The sequence below is a fragment of the Struthio camelus genome, chromosome 3, assembly GCF_040807025.1.
Source record: "Struthio camelus isolate bStrCam1 chromosome 3, bStrCam1.hap1, whole genome shotgun sequence".
In the NCBI taxonomy this organism is placed as follows: Eukaryota; Metazoa; Chordata; class Aves; order Struthioniformes; family Struthionidae; genus Struthio; species Struthio camelus.
The window spans coordinates 140,763,181-140,780,850 of record NC_090944.1 but is presented as its reverse complement, the minus strand read 5'-3'; the positions used below and the strand labels follow the sequence as shown (position 1 = coordinate 140,780,850).

General features: G+C 40.7%; 2 protein-coding genes across 8 annotated transcripts in view; one reads left to right on the top strand and one right to left on the bottom strand.

Moving 5' to 3' along the window:
* VPS54 (VPS54 subunit of GARP complex) overlaps positions 1 to 5,937 on the top strand; it is a 51,639-nt gene extending 45,702 nt beyond the window's left edge. For all 3 annotated transcript variants that reach the window (XM_068940637.1, XM_068940636.1, XM_068940638.1), the window contains 3 exons: positions 2,353 to 2,460; positions 3,328 to 3,422; positions 5,477 to 5,937. In XM_068940637.1, coding sequence (XP_068796738.1) covers positions 2,353 to 2,460; positions 3,328 to 3,422; positions 5,477 to 5,582 — 309 coding nt within the window. In that variant the 3' untranslated portion in view covers positions 5,583 to 5,937. The remainder of the gene's footprint in view (positions 1 to 2,352; positions 2,461 to 3,327; positions 3,423 to 5,476) is intronic.
* Positions 5,938 to 6,796: 859 nt separating this feature from the next.
* UGP2 (UDP-glucose pyrophosphorylase 2) overlaps positions 6,797 to 17,670 on the bottom strand; it is a 28,781-nt gene continuing 17,907 nt past the window's right edge. For all 5 annotated transcript variants that reach the window (XM_068940641.1, XM_068940640.1, XM_068940639.1 and 2 more), the window contains 7 exons: positions 13,839 to 14,024; positions 11,907 to 12,040; positions 10,943 to 11,240; positions 9,981 to 10,178; positions 9,544 to 9,786; positions 8,961 to 9,065; positions 6,797 to 7,926 (listed from right to left, as the gene is read on the bottom strand). In XM_068940641.1, the coding sequence (XP_068796742.1) occupies positions 7,819 to 7,926; positions 8,961 to 9,065; positions 9,544 to 9,786; positions 9,981 to 10,178; positions 10,943 to 11,240; positions 11,907 to 12,040; positions 13,839 to 14,024 (1,272 nt within the window). In that variant the 3' untranslated portion in view covers positions 6,797 to 7,818. The remainder of the gene's footprint in view (positions 7,927 to 8,960; positions 9,066 to 9,543; positions 9,787 to 9,980; positions 10,179 to 10,942; positions 11,241 to 11,906; positions 12,041 to 13,838; positions 14,025 to 17,670) is intronic.

The window sequence follows — 17,670 nt, the reverse complement described above, 5'->3', positions numbered from 1 at the left end:
ATCCTGGATCCTAAACAAGTTAGCCCACAGCAAACCAATAGCACCGTTTTTCGTCTTGATGGTAGTTAGTAGGTATTTATCCTGGAGTATTCCTTCCATCTTTCAAGGCAGTTCTCTTCTTGTGAGCTGGCAGGAGATATAAACTGAGAATATTCCTATCCGTTAGAGCTCTTACAGGCTGAGTGAGACCACCTGGCTCCTGTGAACGCAGCCCACAGAGTACAGGAGAGGAGAAGACCATGTGTTGATTTGCCTCCCTTCCTAACATATCCCGTATTTTGGTCTGTCTTGTTCCTGAAATAACAACAACTTGCTGGCAGTGAAGACATCCAAAAACATAAACAGATAGGAAATCTGCAAATGGGCATGTTGGCGCAAGCTTGTCAGTATCTTCTTTGTTTTATAGGGGGTCCAAATATTTGAGGGATCACCTGCCTTAAAGTTTCCTGGCAGTGCAATGTCCAGCATGCGTTAAAAGCAAATTGCACGTTCTAGAAATCACGCTGCTTTGTACAAGGCAAACAGTTTGGTCTAGCAGATGTGACGCTGACCTGGTACATCGGTAATCTGGACAAGTTACTTGTGCTTTTCAGAGCGCTGCTTTGCTTTGTGAGCTCTGCAGAACAGGAGCTGTGGTTGCACAGTCCCACTGTCAGGGCTGGGTGCTCGGTGGAGCCTTTCGCAACAGCACAAGTAATTCCCAGCGTCTGTCTTGTAACTTTGGCACAGAGATAAAACAGGTATAGGGGTTTAATTTTTTGAAATAAATAAATAAATAAAAGGAGTACATTTTTAAAAAGGGATAAATATTAATGGGAAAAAAATCCAGGTGAAGTTTTTAGGTTCTCTTGGAGCTTGCTGTCCTGTGACTGTTTAGAAACAGGAGCAGTAAATTTAGGTCTGCTCCTTCATGGAATTAATCGCTATTGATCTTAGCTGGAGATAGAAATGCCCAACAAATTGCAGGGCTGGAGCTCCTGTTTCTTTTTGGTGCTGCTTTTCCCCTGTCCTAATGAGGAGTGTGATTTGCCTGCAGTCATACAAGAGCCCTAGTTGCAGCTTGCTACTTCCCTTTGGTTTTATGACTTACTGGTAAATTGTAATTGTCATACGTTGTCTAACTCTGGTAATGTCTTGAGACACAATCCTGCGTGTTATGGAGTACTCTGGTTGTCTCACTCCGTCAGTAAGGCTCCTGGAGTGGTAAAAACTACTTGTGCTGCTTCTCCTGTTAGAATTAGGTCATTGGTTTGGCTTTTCCATAAAGACTTTCTCAATAGCACTGATTTGTTTTTTTCTTTTTCTTTTTCACCGAGGCAAGCCCTGTTCTCTTTCGCAACTCAGAGTAGCTTAAGAGAAAGCCGTTCCGCCTATGTGTTTGTCAATAATTTATTGTAATGATTCAGCTGTTCCTCTCCGAGGCTTGCACAGTTCAGTGGAAAGATTGCGCGCTCCTTTCTCAGGAAGGGACACGCCACAGGAGACCTGCCAGCGTTTAACCCAGGCCTGTGCTAGCACAGCCTCTGCGCCAGCAAACGGAGAGCTGGTTTCACTGTTGTCGCTGGGTTAGTTTTTCGGAGTACTTCTAAAGTCGCGCTCAGCTCTTCTCTTTCCGGGGTGGGAATGGAAGAATTTCATTCCCTTTCTAAGTCTCTTGCTATCTAGATGTTTTCAGTGTCTTGTTTCTCAGATCTTGGTCCCTACGAGAGAAGGGACCCCCAGGTATTCGCTCCCCCCCGCCCCAGGTATTCCTGCAGTGTTTCCTGCTAGTTCTTTGGCCCATACTGAGTTTTCGATAGCTTCTGCGGCTTTATGCTTTTCTTTGGCCAGAAATTCTGATGTATATGTCTTGGAGAAATAATTTCTTTTGGTGAAATACTGGGGAGCATATACATAAGAGAGAAAATTTTCTGTCTTGTTGGCTCTGGTGAGAATAGAGACCCAAAAGAAGAGTGGGCCAGCTAACAGGACACATAGCATGCGTCTATTTACCTGTCACTGATTATTCCTTCTGCACCTGTAATTCATAGGGTAATGGAAACCAACCAGAAATAATGAGCGAAGAGAAGCAATTAAAACCAAACAAGTATGAATGAAGTTGGGAGATGCTGGAATTTCATACTAGTTCGAATGGTACTGTTTGCAAACAGTAAAACAAAAGTGCTACGAGGTTGTGTAATGTTAGTCCTGGCGTGAAGAGCAACAGAACATGTCCCCATGAGCATTTTCATTCATAATATGTGAAAAATACCATAAGCAATGCAGGGCTTCAAATTGTTGTTGGAAATTCCCCTGTATAAACGGTTCTTAAACGGTAGAAAGGAATAATTATTTTTGTGTTTTTATTTACAGTATGAAGTGAAAGCTCCTGTTCCTTCAGCATGCTTCAGGAATATCTGTAAGCAAATGGCAAAGATGCATGAAGCTATATATGATCTCCTTCCTGAGGAACAAACTCAGGTGAGTATTTTTAGTATTTTTGAGATTTATGTAACGCCCTCAAACTTGCACACATGAACTCTAACCAGAGAGACTTTTGCTTTATCCAGGTAAAAAAATCTGTCTTGAGTCTTTGCTGAAAACGCACATTAAAGGGGTTAGCAGTTTCAAGTTCGGATGTTCAAGGAGAATAATGAGGCCCATGGATTGATCGATTCCAGCCTTCTGAGCTGCAGTTTAATGTCTAGAGAGGTGGATCTTCACTTCAGGAATGAGTGTTGAAATTCCACACAAATGGCAACCCTTTGGGCCTCAAAGGTAGCCCTTTTAGGGAATTTTTTTGTAATGCTGAATGGGTTCAGAAGGTCCTTAAATATAATATGAAGCCAAGTTAAGGACGGGAAGGACCGATATAGTCACGGAATGCCCTGAATTGTTTTCTGTTTTATGCTAAATTAAATGGTCCCTTCCAAGTGTTTGGTTTTCTTTGTTTTTGTTTTTTGCACTTTCTCTTGGAGGAAAAAAAAAAAAACTTTTAGTCATAGTACAACAAAAAAATATCACTTATCTGCTGGCCTTAATATATGCTGCTAGATGATTCAGGTACTAGAGAAGAAAAAATTTTGCTCCAGAAAATGTGTCCTCTAAATGCAATATGTAACAAACAGGTGAGAGTGTCTACTGTCCTACATACTATGATATATATACTGTGTGTGGCCAGAAAGCTTAGGAGAGGGGAAGGACTGGCAGAAAGAAAAACAACGTGGTTTGCAAGAATAAAACTGAAGTTTAGTGAGTTAAAATGTTGTTTGCAATGTATTTCTTCTTTGTAGGCAATGACATAAGTATGGGGATGGTTCCTAATTCTGGTTCTGTGGTTTCTTCTAGATGTTGTTTTTAAGAATTAATGCAAGCTACAAACTTCACCTGAAGAGGCAGCTAGCCCACCTAAATGTAGTCAATGACGGAGGACCTCAGAATGGGTATGTCTGGGTATCTTTTTTATTCCTTAATAGAAATGAAGCAGCTTAGTCTGCTGCAAGAAAGTTGTGGTTGCAGAATGCAGCCACGTTGCATGTTTAAGTAGGTCCTGTTTGGCGCTTTGTAGCTGTAAGAACGCCATCAGCTTGGTAATACATTGGGAGCTGGGCATTGTCCCTTGCCCTACCACAGACTTGTTGCAAGACTTAGGTAGGTTTTCTCATTTTGTGCATTGTCTTTCTCCTTTTCTGAGAATAGTAGCCAGAGCTTAATTTCCAAGAAATGCATGATTCATTAAGCAGTTTTGAAATGTGGATGATGAGTGAAGGTTCTAGTTCAGTAAAAATAGGAAAAAGTGGTATTTCATCTGTGCAATGGCAGCTGTTATACAGAAATTATTTTTAGGGCAGAACTAAGACATTTGAAACAAGGTTTTACTCCTTTCTTGCCTCAGTGCAACCTTCCATCCCCAAACGGATCGATGGTACCTCTTCTGAGAGGGTGTTCTTGGACTGTGTCTGCCACCCCACACCTCAGCAGAAAGTATGCAGCCTCTTGCAGGCCAAATCCATATTTTAAACTGGATTATGCCTTGAATCATAGGGCTTTTTTTTTTTTTTTTCATCATTTTTAATGAACTGGGGTGTTTATTTGCCACGTACTAGGAGTAAAATTCAGTAAGCCAGCCAGGTGCCCAAAATACTGTCTTAGGTTGAAGAAAATAGAGAAGGAAGTTTATAAACACTTTCAAATGTTGCTGGAGTAAAGAGAAGTTTTATTCCTATCCCACTAACTTTTTGAGTCCTGCTTAAGCTTATTCATCCTTGTCCTCTATGTGTAACAGTTTATCTGGAGAGCAGATGGTTTTCTGTACTTCTTGTGTATTTGCAAGATAACACCATATTGCTTGTAGTGCTTATTAAGATACTTGTGAGCCAACAAGCTTAATGACTAGGAGGGAGGCTGCAGCAGCCCAAGCTGGAAACGAGAGCACGCGGTGTATGTTCCCGGAGCGTGTCACGCACTGGCATCTGGCATAATCCTAAAACGTGTGCCGTGCTGTCTTCGTTCTGAGCCTTCGTTTTTATTCGCTGCTCGTGGCTGGCTGACCTAAATGGATCCCTTTTTGATAGAAGGGTCCAGGCAGCTGTTTCGCTGGTTTATTGGCATTGTATTTCCCAGTACAAAGTCATTCCTTACCGTCACCAATGTCTGTAACCTGCCACGATGAACAGTAATGCCTGAACTCCTTTTCGTTTATGGCAGCAGTTACAGAACACTCACCTCTGGGAGCATGGAGGTGGTGCCTTTTGAGAAGACAAAAAACTGACTCTGAATTTCAGTGATTTTGTGCTAGCAGTCTTCACTGACCTCATTTTTAACCTGTTTGATTTTTTTTTTCCTGATTTTTATCCTATTCTGAACTACTTATTTTTCTAATAATGGTAAAAAAAATCCAGTTCTATGACTCCTGGTTTAATCTTTACTATGAAAATACAACTGCTATTCCTACATCTTGCTATTTGCAACTAGGGCCAGCACTGTCATGTTTTTTGTCATCCCATGATATGTTTCCACAGTGTATGAGGGCTTTTAACTCTGCATAAACTGTTAAGCATGCAATATAACTGTTGTGCTGTTTGGTTGCTTTTATTTTAAGCATCTAGAATACAGAAGTTAGTTAATATTGCACTAATCAATAGTCTATGTTACCATGGAAATCAGGATTTTAAATCATGATAAGATTGGAAATACTTCAGAGAATAAAAGTTTTAGATGCCTAATTCCTGCTGAGGGTTCCAAACTTGCTTTGTTTTATATCCCTTCTCTGTAACTAGCTTTACATCTAGCAGTTACCAAAGTAGTGTACTACCACTCCAGTGAAATAAACCTTGTCATAACATTGTTTTGAACTGATATTTAGCATAAATCTAATTCAGTCATAATAGTTGAACTTGTAGTGGTGTGCCCAATTCATGCTTTTTTTTTTTTCCTAACCCGTCCCAAGGAGATTTGAGAGGTTCAGATGCTAATCTTGCTGTTTGTTTCAATGCAGACTGGTTACAGCAGATGTAGCTTTTTACACTGGAAACCTTCAAGCTCTGAAAGGCCTTAACAACTTAGACCTAAACATGGCTGAAATTTGGGAGCAGAAGAGGTGATAATCCACTGGTAGCAGGCATTTGGCTCTGACAACAGACCGACTTTCTTCTAAGAAGCTTGATGACTGTGAGGTGAATACTTAAGAACAGAGTCCAAGAAAGGACACTATTGATAGTTGGGGGAACTAGGTTCAGTGAGCTGCAGGGAGTGATCGTTTTCAGTGTCCTTCAGCAAGAAACAAGTGATCAGCTGTTCTGTGCAATGTTTTTCATTCTCTCTGGAAACAGACTCAGGTTTCTTTGGACCAAATCCAAAAAAACACATAGCTGTAACACAGCTGTAGTTGTCTAGAATGCTCTGTATATCTTTATATTAAAAAGATGCTTTGCATTTCTTCTAGTGCAATGAAATTCACATGGTGTCCCACCTTATTTAATGATGGTACAGTATAAAAATCTTGCAGTTGAATGCTGTAGAAAATGTTTTCTCTATGAAACTATGCTGTTCTAAAATTTATTTTTTTACAGAACTTTATAAATAAATGTCTTTTGATTGCTTGCATATAGGATTCAGATTTGTTAGGGAGCAGTCCCGTTTCAGGGTATTTCTCACAGCTGGGCTCTCACCTGCCATCTCAAGACACAATTTTCTAATTGTCTGCTCACTCAAGCCATTATCCACACAATAGGTTTTTTTTGAAATGATAAGCATTAGCAAAGCTAAAATGACAGTGGGCTTTCTCTGGAGTTTTGAGGTAGTAAAAAGGCTGGTGGGCAAAGAGCTTCCTCCAGCGCCTAAAACCATGCTGAGGCTCTGCCACTTACAAGTAGGGTAGGTACTTTACAGTAAGTTTTTCAGTACTTTGCCAATTCTTCCACAATTTTAAAGACACAAAACAGTGTATATAAAGACAGAAGGAGGCCTGAGCAAAGGGGGAGTAGAAATAACTTTAAAAGTTTTTTTAGGCTGCTGTACACAATGTAAAAATTACAGTACTAAGGAAGGTACAACTGAAATTAATTTATTTGAACGTTTTTAAATACTACCTTTTATGACTGGACGCTGCCAGTTCTAAGTAAAAGTGCCTGTGTATTTCACCTCACAACTCATTACCTACACGTAGTCGGAGTGCCTAACCCTGTGGTGATTATGTGCAATGGAATGGTCTACAGTGTATGTGTGTGCCTATGGTTTCTTCAGACAGGCATGCTTATCTGTTAACAAATAACAGATGTCATTAATAGTCAGTCAAAATAAAGCTATGAAATCACAGTTGTTTTTTAAAGACCAACTTCTTTAATGATACATACCAGTGTTATACTAAGCTTATAAAATAAAGCTGTCTGCATGTAAATACAAGAGAAACATTAAGAAATCAAAAGTGATCAGAACAGGGATTTTGAGTCCTGTACAAATTTAGAACTAACACAAGTGATGATAAATTAACGTACATGAATGTAAAAATATGAACATGGGTATACTCAAAGTGACATAATTGATTTATTGCAAAAGAGGGCAGATCAAGGTATCAAGGGTTAAGATATTAACAGGTGATCCAGTCTTAAATGGGCTGTGAGGAAGCAAACACCACACTTGGATACTGAGGCATTTTTCTCAAGTATTAGATTCTTTGGGTGAGTTTGGAACATCAACGAGTCCCACTATCACAATACAGAAACGGAGGTATTGACAGCCTTACCCCAGTATCGTGATGTAGAATATATTGTGATAGGACATTTCCACTATAGTTCGGGGGGGGGGGGGGCATTAAAGACGATTAGGGGTTGTGATATTTGTGAGCATACGATATAGAGGGTCCTTAACAGCTCATTTAGCAGTAGTGAAACATTTGGTTTTCAACTGCATTTACACTTCCTAAGAGTCACATGAGTAGCTAACCATGTTCCACATGTATTGCTTCACAGCTTTATTTATGCAGTTACAAGCAATTCAAAACTACTAAAATGTTAGAGGCAAGCCTCTGAACTTCTTATCAAAGAAGATCTGTCCATCTTACCCCAAGACAAACAGTATTGCACTTCAAGGTTATATTAACTGAGTTACAGAATCTCTTTAAGGACTGAAGCATTACTTACACACATCCTTTGCACTATGTGTCTGCTTAAAAAGATAAGCAAGAGACATTAATCTTAAGTTAATACTGCAGGGTACTGTGAAGATGACAACGTATAGGCCCTCTGTGTACTTATTTCTTTCTAACGCTTAAAAGGTTCTTCCATGAAGAGGCTGGTTTAGCACTGCAGTGTACAGAACTGACCGTGCCGTTTCACTGACTCAGTGGTCCAAGATCCGAAGATTGCCAGATACAATTTTGTTCTCTAGTAGCGCTCCAGCTGGGATGTCAATTCTGTCACCATGATTTGCAATGATGATGACAGTTCCCTAGATTCCCAAAGAAAGACAAACACAAGTGTTTGTTTAGAAACTTTGCTTGGTGTTAACTGATGACGTGGCATGAATGTGAGTATTGTTGTTTAGAAGACCAGTTAGGTAGCAGCTGTAACACAGTCAGAGCCTGCAGGCAGACAGGTAAGCGTTTTGCACAGAAAAAAGTTTAAAACAAGCACTATTGGAAAGGCTGTAATTACCAGCACACTTTATACCATCAGATTACAGGTTGAGCTGATGCCTTATTTGTGAGAGGTGGTTGCTGTGACTGCTCAGATCATGGCTGCTTGCTCTTAGGTTCAGCAATGTTAACCTCGCCTCCCATTAGTATGTCATGATGCAGGTCACCATTACAGCAATAAGGCAAATGCACAGAATTGCTGTGCTGCAGACAGAGCTGGGAACAGAGCAGAGCAGTTGAGCCTGCACGTTGGTAATAGCCTGAGCCACTTCAGTTTCTGGTTGCTGCCATCCCACCTTGCACTGATCTGTGGCAGCAGCTGAACTTGCCTAGACTGTTATGGAACCATGGCACAGTGTTTTGTTGGGGTTGGCTAGATCTGGCCCAACAGGCTCTTAATTTAAGGAAGACAAATGAAGAATTTGAGAGCTGACAAGCTAAATTGTTCAGCTGCATGCTTTACTAACACCACAAATTGATGAGACTGGGCCAGCCACAGCCAGCCTGGGAGGGCAGACAAGTTAACAGACAAAGACATAAGCACCCTTTTGAATGTAGAGGCATGAAGTCTACAGTTTTTGAGGTACTCCACTCATAGACAGAAACCTCAACTCTTAACAAAACCATGTGGAAAAAAAGCTATACTGATAACACCTTGCACTCATTCATAAGGGTCCCTGTTCAGTCTTGGCCTCTGCGCTCTTTGGGTCAGTTTTTTTTTTAAATTGCATAGTCAACTGGAAGCATTCCTAGCATAAAGTCAATGCTTGAAAGAGGCTCAGTTTTCTTAAGAATAGCCGAGATGATTAATTGTGTATATGCAAGTGGGTCCCATTTATATACTCACCTTTAATGAAACATTCTTCCCAAATGTAACATCACCTGAAACTGTGAGATGATCCAGTTCAAGCATATCTGGTATACTTTCAAACCTCCGCAGGTAATCTTGAACCTTTTGGGGAGGGAGAAGAATAGGGACAGTTTTAAATGCATCTGTGGACTAAGACAAGCATGGGAACTTTTTGAAAACTGTTTATTTCAGAGATCTTTCTGGAATCTCATCTGCCAAATATAAACGTTGCCACTTTGAAAGCGGCATGATATTGTCGTTTCTGTCTAGAGATGACTGCAACTACGAGACACAGTGACAGCAGGATTGTTGTATAAAAGCTGAATGAGCTCTAGAGAGCACACACAACCCAATTCACCCTTCCGCTTCCTTGACTGGCAGGGTGAAGGAGCAGAGTCTCAGAGCATGACATTAGGCACAGATATTAAGCAACCTACATTCTAGCAGGGCAATAATTATCTAGAAAGAGCAAAAAGGAACATCCAGATGGGTAGAGGTAGATAGAGTAAACCTCCCTTTTAACTTGCATATTGTATTTTTATTCCAAGAGATGAAAACAGAGTATACTATAGCAGTTTACCTTTGTGAAAGAACTTCCCAGTTTGACCAGAGGCACCGTCGGAAATTCACGTTTCTCACTCATTGTTAAGGATCCAGCATTAAGGCTATACAAATTAGACATCACAAGCAAGAGATCCGACGTGGTCTTAACAGGCAAAAAACGACTACGAGGTACGTTTATCCCCAGAGAATTCTCAAAACTCTTAATAGCAGCACCAACTGCAGTCTCCAACTGGATAACGTTCAAGCCTCCATCCAGAGTCTGAAAAAAAAGCTTGTGTAAACATGACCAGCAGATAAATACACTCAGAACAAGAGTCCAGAATTTACTCAGAGTTCTGCGTTAATCAGTCAATCAACTGGCTCCCTTTTGAAAAGCAGCAGTTGCCGTTCAGTTACCTAGAAACAAACAGTTCTTTTGAGGCCGTTTCCTTAAAAAACTTCCTATCTGCTTACCTTTGGGTTAACAATGATCTCCATGTCAATAGCATTTTTCTCTTGCAGCCTTTTAATTGCAGACAAAGCAATCCACAAGTTGTTCGTATTGAATATTTTGAATTTTGACACGGACTTGAATTCATCAACGTGCGCTTTTGGGACCTGAGCTATTTCCACGAGTCTCAGCTTGTTTTCGTATTGCGTAAGCGTCCCACCCTGCAAGGGTAAAAGAACAAGTTTTAAGTCCTGTTCACGAGATGCCAGCTGAGCAGCTCTCCCCTCACCCAGAACACAAGGGATCAAGTCAGGCTTTTCTTCATGTCTAATGAATAGGAAGAAAACTGCATTTCCCCGCCACCACCCTCATGTTTAAAAGAATAGGGGCAAAATACTGTTCCATGACAAATTACTATGTGCTAGTAGTATCTGACACACGCTCTAAACACCTGACAAGTTGTCAAGACCTGGAATTTGTACCACGTCAAGTGGTTAGGGCAGGATGCTGACCAGCAGCCGTGACAACAGGAGTCGTGTAATTCACACGTATGCTGCAGCCTAAGTAGCTTAGGCAATCTTCAATCAGTAGGGATACAACTGCTGCATCCCTCCCTTCTTTGCTCTGCTTTCACCATTCCCAAACTTCTCCCTTGTGTAAGTGAACGTTTGGAGAAGACAGGGAGGTTGCAACCTCCACCCTGCAGAATTTACTTGTGCGTTCAGTGATCGCTCAAGTCCAAGCTTTCTTTGTCTGCCGTCGCCCAGAACCCAGATCCAATTTGTTCCGTGAATTAGAACTTCATAAACTTGCTGATTTTGTGCATCTCAAATTAGATCACAGCTGATGTGTTAAATGGTGCCTGAAATAGCTATAAGAAGATTTAACGTATGTCTGCATTCTTGCATACAGAAGAGGCGAGAGGTTTAGATTTTCACCAACATGCAAGGCATTCAAACAGACTTGAACAACTATTTGTATTTACCTTCACATCTGCCCTGGTTTTGTTTGTGACTTCCATGACAAATTCGCAGCGTTTTCCATTGGGCGGGTTCATAAGATGATTAAGAATGTAAAGGTCCACAGTGGCACCCAAGTTATCTATATTGGATACAAAAATATATTCCTTCCCCTCCGCAATAAGGTTATCCAGCAGACCAGAGTTATAGAAACTGGCGTAGATATCTCCGTGGCCTGGGGGATACCAGCACTCTGTATTCTCTCCTGAATAAGATACATCCTTGGCTATTGGCAGCAGCGTTTCCTTGTTAATTCTAGGATACCTGGGAAGGCAATGGTTTTGTTAGGCTCTCACCAATGTCAGACTAGCATAAAGTAAAACAAACGGCAGTAGTAAAGGTGCAGCTTTTCATACCCGCAGTTTTTAAACCTGAGCTTTCTAGGTTGGTTTAAGTACTCTGAACTGGTAGATCCATCCACTCAGAAGATGCAGAATGCAATCCCATACTCAAGAATTTAAAACTGCAGTCCTCGGATCGTGAAGTAAAACAGCTTTCCTCTGACACACAGGTTCAGAGCATGCCCTGTACTACCTGTACACCTCCAACCACCATCAGCCACTTTGGATCAGAGATTGTTCTTGGCAGGAAAGCCTAGTTCTGTCTCCCTCCAGAGCCCAAGGATCCTAAAAGCAAATTCAGGAATCAAGTCCCCAGCATCCAGTATGCCACTACTCAAAACATTTCTTGAAACTGTAATCCTCCCCCCCGCCCCTTCTCTCCAATTTCAGTACATTGTCTCTGACTTTACTTCAACTTCCTCACGTTACCGTCTTTCAAAGACGACTCCAAAAGAGATCGAACATTAGTATAAAAGACACCATTACTACCTAGTCATCTCAAACCAAAAACTGTACCATTTGCAGTATGAGGAAGCGCAAGTTAGTTTTTCCTTTTATCCCAAGTAGGGGAGAGAAATTTTTCTGATACCTGCTTTGATTAAAAGTATATATTTTCACACGGCTGTGACTGTATTTCTGCAAGATTTTCTTTGTGTCTTCATCAGTGTTGAAGGAATTCATTAGAACAAGAGGAACGTCGGTGTTGTAGGTTTTGTTCAAATGCTGAGATGGGAAAGAAAGGGTAAATTCAGTATATATCATTAGCTTTAATCCTGCCACATAAGAGTTCGTGGGAAAGGAATGCATTTATTATTTCCAGTGTATTTTGTCTAATAGTTATAGAAAAGAGATCTTATGCCAATGGAAGGGATAATAAATAAGGAAAACAAATCCTTGTAAATAATAAAGTATTTAAGATAAGGCCCACATTAATTACTGCATAAATAATCTTCGTTTTTAAATCCACATCAAGATTCAGAATTTGGAAAGCAAGATACCACAACAAATTATTTTAAATTTTAGGTTATCTTTGATTTTAAAAGGTGCATTTTCCCCCAAGTTATTAAACGGTTAGAATAAGGTCCTGTGTATTGTATGCTTATTCTTAAAGGGCAAGGTTGCAAAAACCTCCATCTCCTTTGCACAGTGAGTACTTCTGAGCCATTTTGGTGGACTATGAAATGGCCAATACTATCTATCAAGAGTACATACTTAGTTGGAATGTCACAATATTAATTATTCAGGCATCTGTAAAATGGAGCTGAAATACAGGGGATCATTTCCGTGTGGACAGCACAGCAAAGGCAAAAGTCAGAAAACAAGACAGTGTTCCATCAAAAATACAGCCAGGCAGAAAAAGATACTTCAGTGAGCACTGTTCAGTGCTTGGTGAATTCGATCACCCTCATCCATTGGGCAGGGTTTGGGATCATTAAGCTCTAGCAGAGTCAGAGACTACCTCAGTGACCCTTTTGAGAAAGCACGTGCAGCAGGAGAGGATTAGGACTGCATTAGTTGGATGCTAATCCAAGTCTTGTATAGGAACGTCTAAACTGCATGGCGGAGAGCCGCTCCAAACAAAAAAAATGTACTGAAGCAAAAATGCTCTGAGCTCCAGAAACTGCAGAACAGACGCTCTCAATTTCCTACTCTAATGACCATCTTAATTATCTGCTGCAAGAAGAATATTCTGCGTTAAAAACCTAAGCTGAAATGTTCTCTCTCAGCACCACCAGCTGTTATTTTCTTTTACTTTTCTTTCTTCAGAGGGAAATCCCAGCAATTACTTCTAAGATGAGGATTTCAATTGGACCAGGAACTCTGTGAAGAGCTTTGTTCTAAGCTACATTAAAAAAAAGCTTTTAAAAAGCTGAGCTCAGACTTGCACCTGGAAGAGTCGGAAACAAGCCCAGGAGTTAGCCACTCCAGGCCAACTCTGCAATTTGATCCCTCGCGTTTATGGGCACAACCATCACTGTCTGGGTTTGTGTGCGCCTGCTGAATTACGCTTGTGGCAACACGTGTGGAGCGGACGCAGTTCAACTGCTGATTGCTCTGTCCCTTCACCCACATAAGCTGGACATCACTCTTGCCCATTCCTTCCAAAGCAATTCTCAATTTCACCACTGGCACTCTGACCAGACCTCATTTCCCTCTCCTCTTTCGGTAAGCCTCTGCTGTGATCTCTCTTAAAGGATCATACAGGACAAGTCCCATGTGTCTTGCTTCCTCAGGTGTAGGAAGTATGGGAATGCTTTATTCCAAAGTACAACTCTCAAACCGAGCACACTAAGTAACCGTGGCACATAGCATCAAACAAGAATCAGATCCTCATTTCCTGTCACCCCCTAGAAAAGCATTACCAGTAGGTCGGCCAGACCTTTAACTGAGGATGAGATTTGTCAGGGAAGGGGTTTCTATATTGGCAAGAATTTCAGCTCTAGATGGGTTTCAGATTAGGTTCCGGTTCATGGATCCCTGGAAGCGTCCACAATAATTCTCAAAGCACATCAAAAATTACCTCAATCTGCTGAACTGTCAGATCCAAGAAGGTGTTCTCGTTCCGCACCCCAATAAGACTTTTGGGGCCTTTACATCCCATGCTTGTGCCCAAGCCACCATTTAGTTTCACGACCACCAGTTTGTTCAACACAGAAGCAATGTTATCGGGCAGTCCCCTGGCCTTTATCTTCTCATAGGGCTGGATCTGTAAGAAAGCAGTTGAAGGGGGCATTCACGTATTTGCTAGGAAATTGCATTCTCCCAAAACCTTTCAAACCTTTAAATTGGGCAACAATACCCATAGTCGTTTGTATGATTTAGGACACTAAAAAACATCTGTAAAAGGACGCTACAATAACCTGGTTTGTATTAAATGAGATCTTTTCTTGAAAGGTTATATAGACGCAGCACCAGTCTCACTCAGCTTCATTCAGATGAAAAGGTGTCTCAGTCTGCTCTTCCAGACATAGAGACAGCTGGCTTGAGGGTGGAGGGGGCAGGGAAGAAGTCAGGCCTGTATTATGCCACTTACCACAATCCTCCTCTTGTCCTGCAGGAGGAGAGGGGGTCTCCCTGTGAGCCCTGTGAACTCACTCCCCCAGTAAGATGCCCCCCTTCAGTCAGACCACAATTTAAGAACACAGGCTCAGCATGCAGGACACAACATTTCTTCCTTAAGCAGCTTAAACTCACAGCAGATCTGATATTTTGCACTGAGGTCGTTGGATGAAACACTTTGGCAAAGAGGTTGGTTCTTTGACTCACTCTAAATGAATTTGTATTCCAGTTACTCGTCCAATATAACAACTCATCTCTCCCACTAGCATGCTACACAGAGGAAGAAAGTTCCTTCTTTTCCTTCCTATTTTCAGGATGTGTTCATCCAGCTCACATCAAACCCTGCAGAAAGTCCCCTACCTTGCTGACAGCTATATCCTACAGGTTTAAAAATGAGAGTATGGACTATGGGCTAGGGACGAAGAACAAAACCAGGCTTGTAATGAAATTCAGTGTCCCTTGCATTAGGCATTGCTCTTCTCCTGATCCAGAGCACCTAAGTCAAGGAAACAAAGGAAACAGTGCAATGGTAAATATCATGCCAAAACTGTTAGAGCAAAATCAATATAATTATCCTCAGCCTGCCTTTCTAAAGATTTTTCTTTTGAAGGAAAGCCTTTGTTTTTCTGTTTTTAATGCATTCTAGCAGCAAGAAAATGGTTTTAGTTCTGATGAAGGATGTGGAAGATCCACAACTCATTTACAAAAACAAACACGTCCCAGGTAGTTTTCAAAACTCTGTTTGCTTTAAGCAAGGCAGGCTAGGGTACAAACGGAAATCCACATTACACTGGAACAAGAGTCATATTTCTTACCCGGATGCGCGGGGGCAGAGGGGAGAGTTTGTGCAATTCCAACATTCCAGCACGCCACAGACAGCAGATTAGAACAGATCCCTCACAAAATCCGGAAAGCTTACAGTAAATATGTGTGTGATAAGATAAACGTACTCCACAAGTTACAGCACAATCACTAACTAAACTCTCCTTACTCAAACAGTGGAAGCTTGCCCCACTCATCAGAGGTGCTTCTTGATGCAACGGCTTAAAACTTATTCCATTTAGAAAAGTTTCCCAATGCACAAGATAGGTACTCTTAAAAAAAAAAAAAAAAAAAAAAAAAAAAAAGCACACACACACACACACGTGATTGACTTAATTTGAAACCCCTGCTACCTCACAAAAATATTTTTGAACTAATATGAAACATACTAAATACATATAATAGCACCAGATACCCTGTTGAAACACTCTAATCTGTTGAACATGAAAACATATGTCAATGTTCTGACATAATTTTTGATTCAGTGGGCAGTGTTACTGGGGAACAAGACAGATTTGGATAACTGTGATATATGTATCAAAACACAGATGAAAGTAAAATGATGAGGTTTGACAAATAAGCCTAATAATTATTTTGCTTGAATGCAATTTTTAAAAGCTACATTCTGCACAAATGATACTTGTACCAGGAAGTTTATCGCTTGTTTCAGGCAGGTGCAATTTCTCAGTTTCCAAACATAGAAAAGAAACTAGGACTATAGTTACCCCCACACTATACTTTTTTTTCAAGAGCTAACATCCAGACTTGCTCATGATCCTATAGTAACCAACCAACACATTGAAGACAGAAATGTTTCAGTCTACATGCTCTTAACCGAGTTTTTGCATTCTTACCTACAAAAGAAGTCAAGAACTAACTATACATCTCCATCTGTGATCCAAAAGCAGCAGAGGTTCCCTACACCAACACACCTCGAGTTAGCATATGTAGGTAAGGAGCCTTATGAGCAACACCCAAACCTATCCTGAGAGTTATTGTTTATGTGCAAGATAAATGAGGTTTAGTTTTGAAGAGTAAGAATGAAAAAAAAAAAAAAAAAGCATTTAGGTTACTACCTTCTAGCTAAGTCACAGTTAAGAGACATAGTAGTTAAACAGATTTTATTTCACACTTGCAGCAGGCCAGCTAGAAGATAAACACTTATTATGGCTCAAGCAGCAACACAATCACTTTTGCAGTCATCTGCCAATATCCGAGTTCTCCTTAGAGAAAGAAATTAACTGATTAAAGAAAGCAGGTAATGTTGGCATGCTATTTTCCATTTAGTCAGCAGAGAACGTTAGTATGAGAAGTAACATGCTGTTTAAGTCATTAGTTAGCACAAAGGTTTGTCAGTAAAATCTGTACGGATCACTAAAAGAGAAGGGAGGGGAAATTTGTTTCAGCTAAGACTTTAGTTTGAACACTAACCTTTGGACAACCAGAACTTTGATCCCTAGAAACCTACCTATGTCACAATACGCTCCACAGACCTAGGAGAGGCAGCTTTCAAACAAGGTCTCCGGGCATCAGAGAAGTTTGACAGAGTTTCTCAGTTTTGACTCTTCAGCATAAGATTATGAAATCAAACATAGCCTTTTTTAGACAATGACGTGTCTCAAGTAATCCATATAAAAATTATACTAAATCAAAATGAGCACTCTGGATTTCTGCTCCTTCCTTTTTAACTAGCTGGTTTAAAAGAGCTGTCCAAAATCCCTTCATTAAAAAGGCTGGCAGCTTTAAATGTGTGGCTTAAGTGACAGCCCCACAATTAATTTGTTAGAAATCACTTATGCAAGTTCCTATTATGAATCAAGTACGTTACGGAAAGGTATCTCAGTTTGACCACTTTGTAAGAGAAGCAGTATAGTAAGTCTTTCCACTCTACGCTTGCTTTTATGAGGATGCAACAGAGCTCTTTTTAGGCAAAAAAAAGATTCTTTTTCTACCACTATCAAGAAGTTAAACAATTTGTTCTAATCACAAATGCATCTTCAGAATTAGTCATGCAGTATCTAGAGATAACAGGATTGTGCCACATAGTACTCCAAGAAACATACAGAGTAAGGAAGCTTGTGACCAGAAGGGAAACATTCACCCACTTTTGCCTTGCTTTTTTTCCCCTCCTCTTCAACCAACAGCGCTGTCCATGCCCTCCTCTAGATTTCCTGGTTAGGATGATCTCTGGCCAGTTCCAGCCGTCCTCCCTTTCCACCCCCCAAACCCTGTGCAGTTTTCTGCCTCCAGGTTATAAATTCTGCTGAACTGCATCACTTAAAGATGACAGAAGGCTGCAACAGACACAGAAAGGGACAACTGAGGTTGATAAGATGTTGGAAGGCGGAAGAATAGGCAGCAGCAAAGACTAGCTAGAAATGAACGGAGGCCCAGGGCAGAGGGGCAAAAGACTCTAAAATAGACCTGAAATAAAATCACCCAAGAGAAACATCAGTTTTCCAGTATGAAAC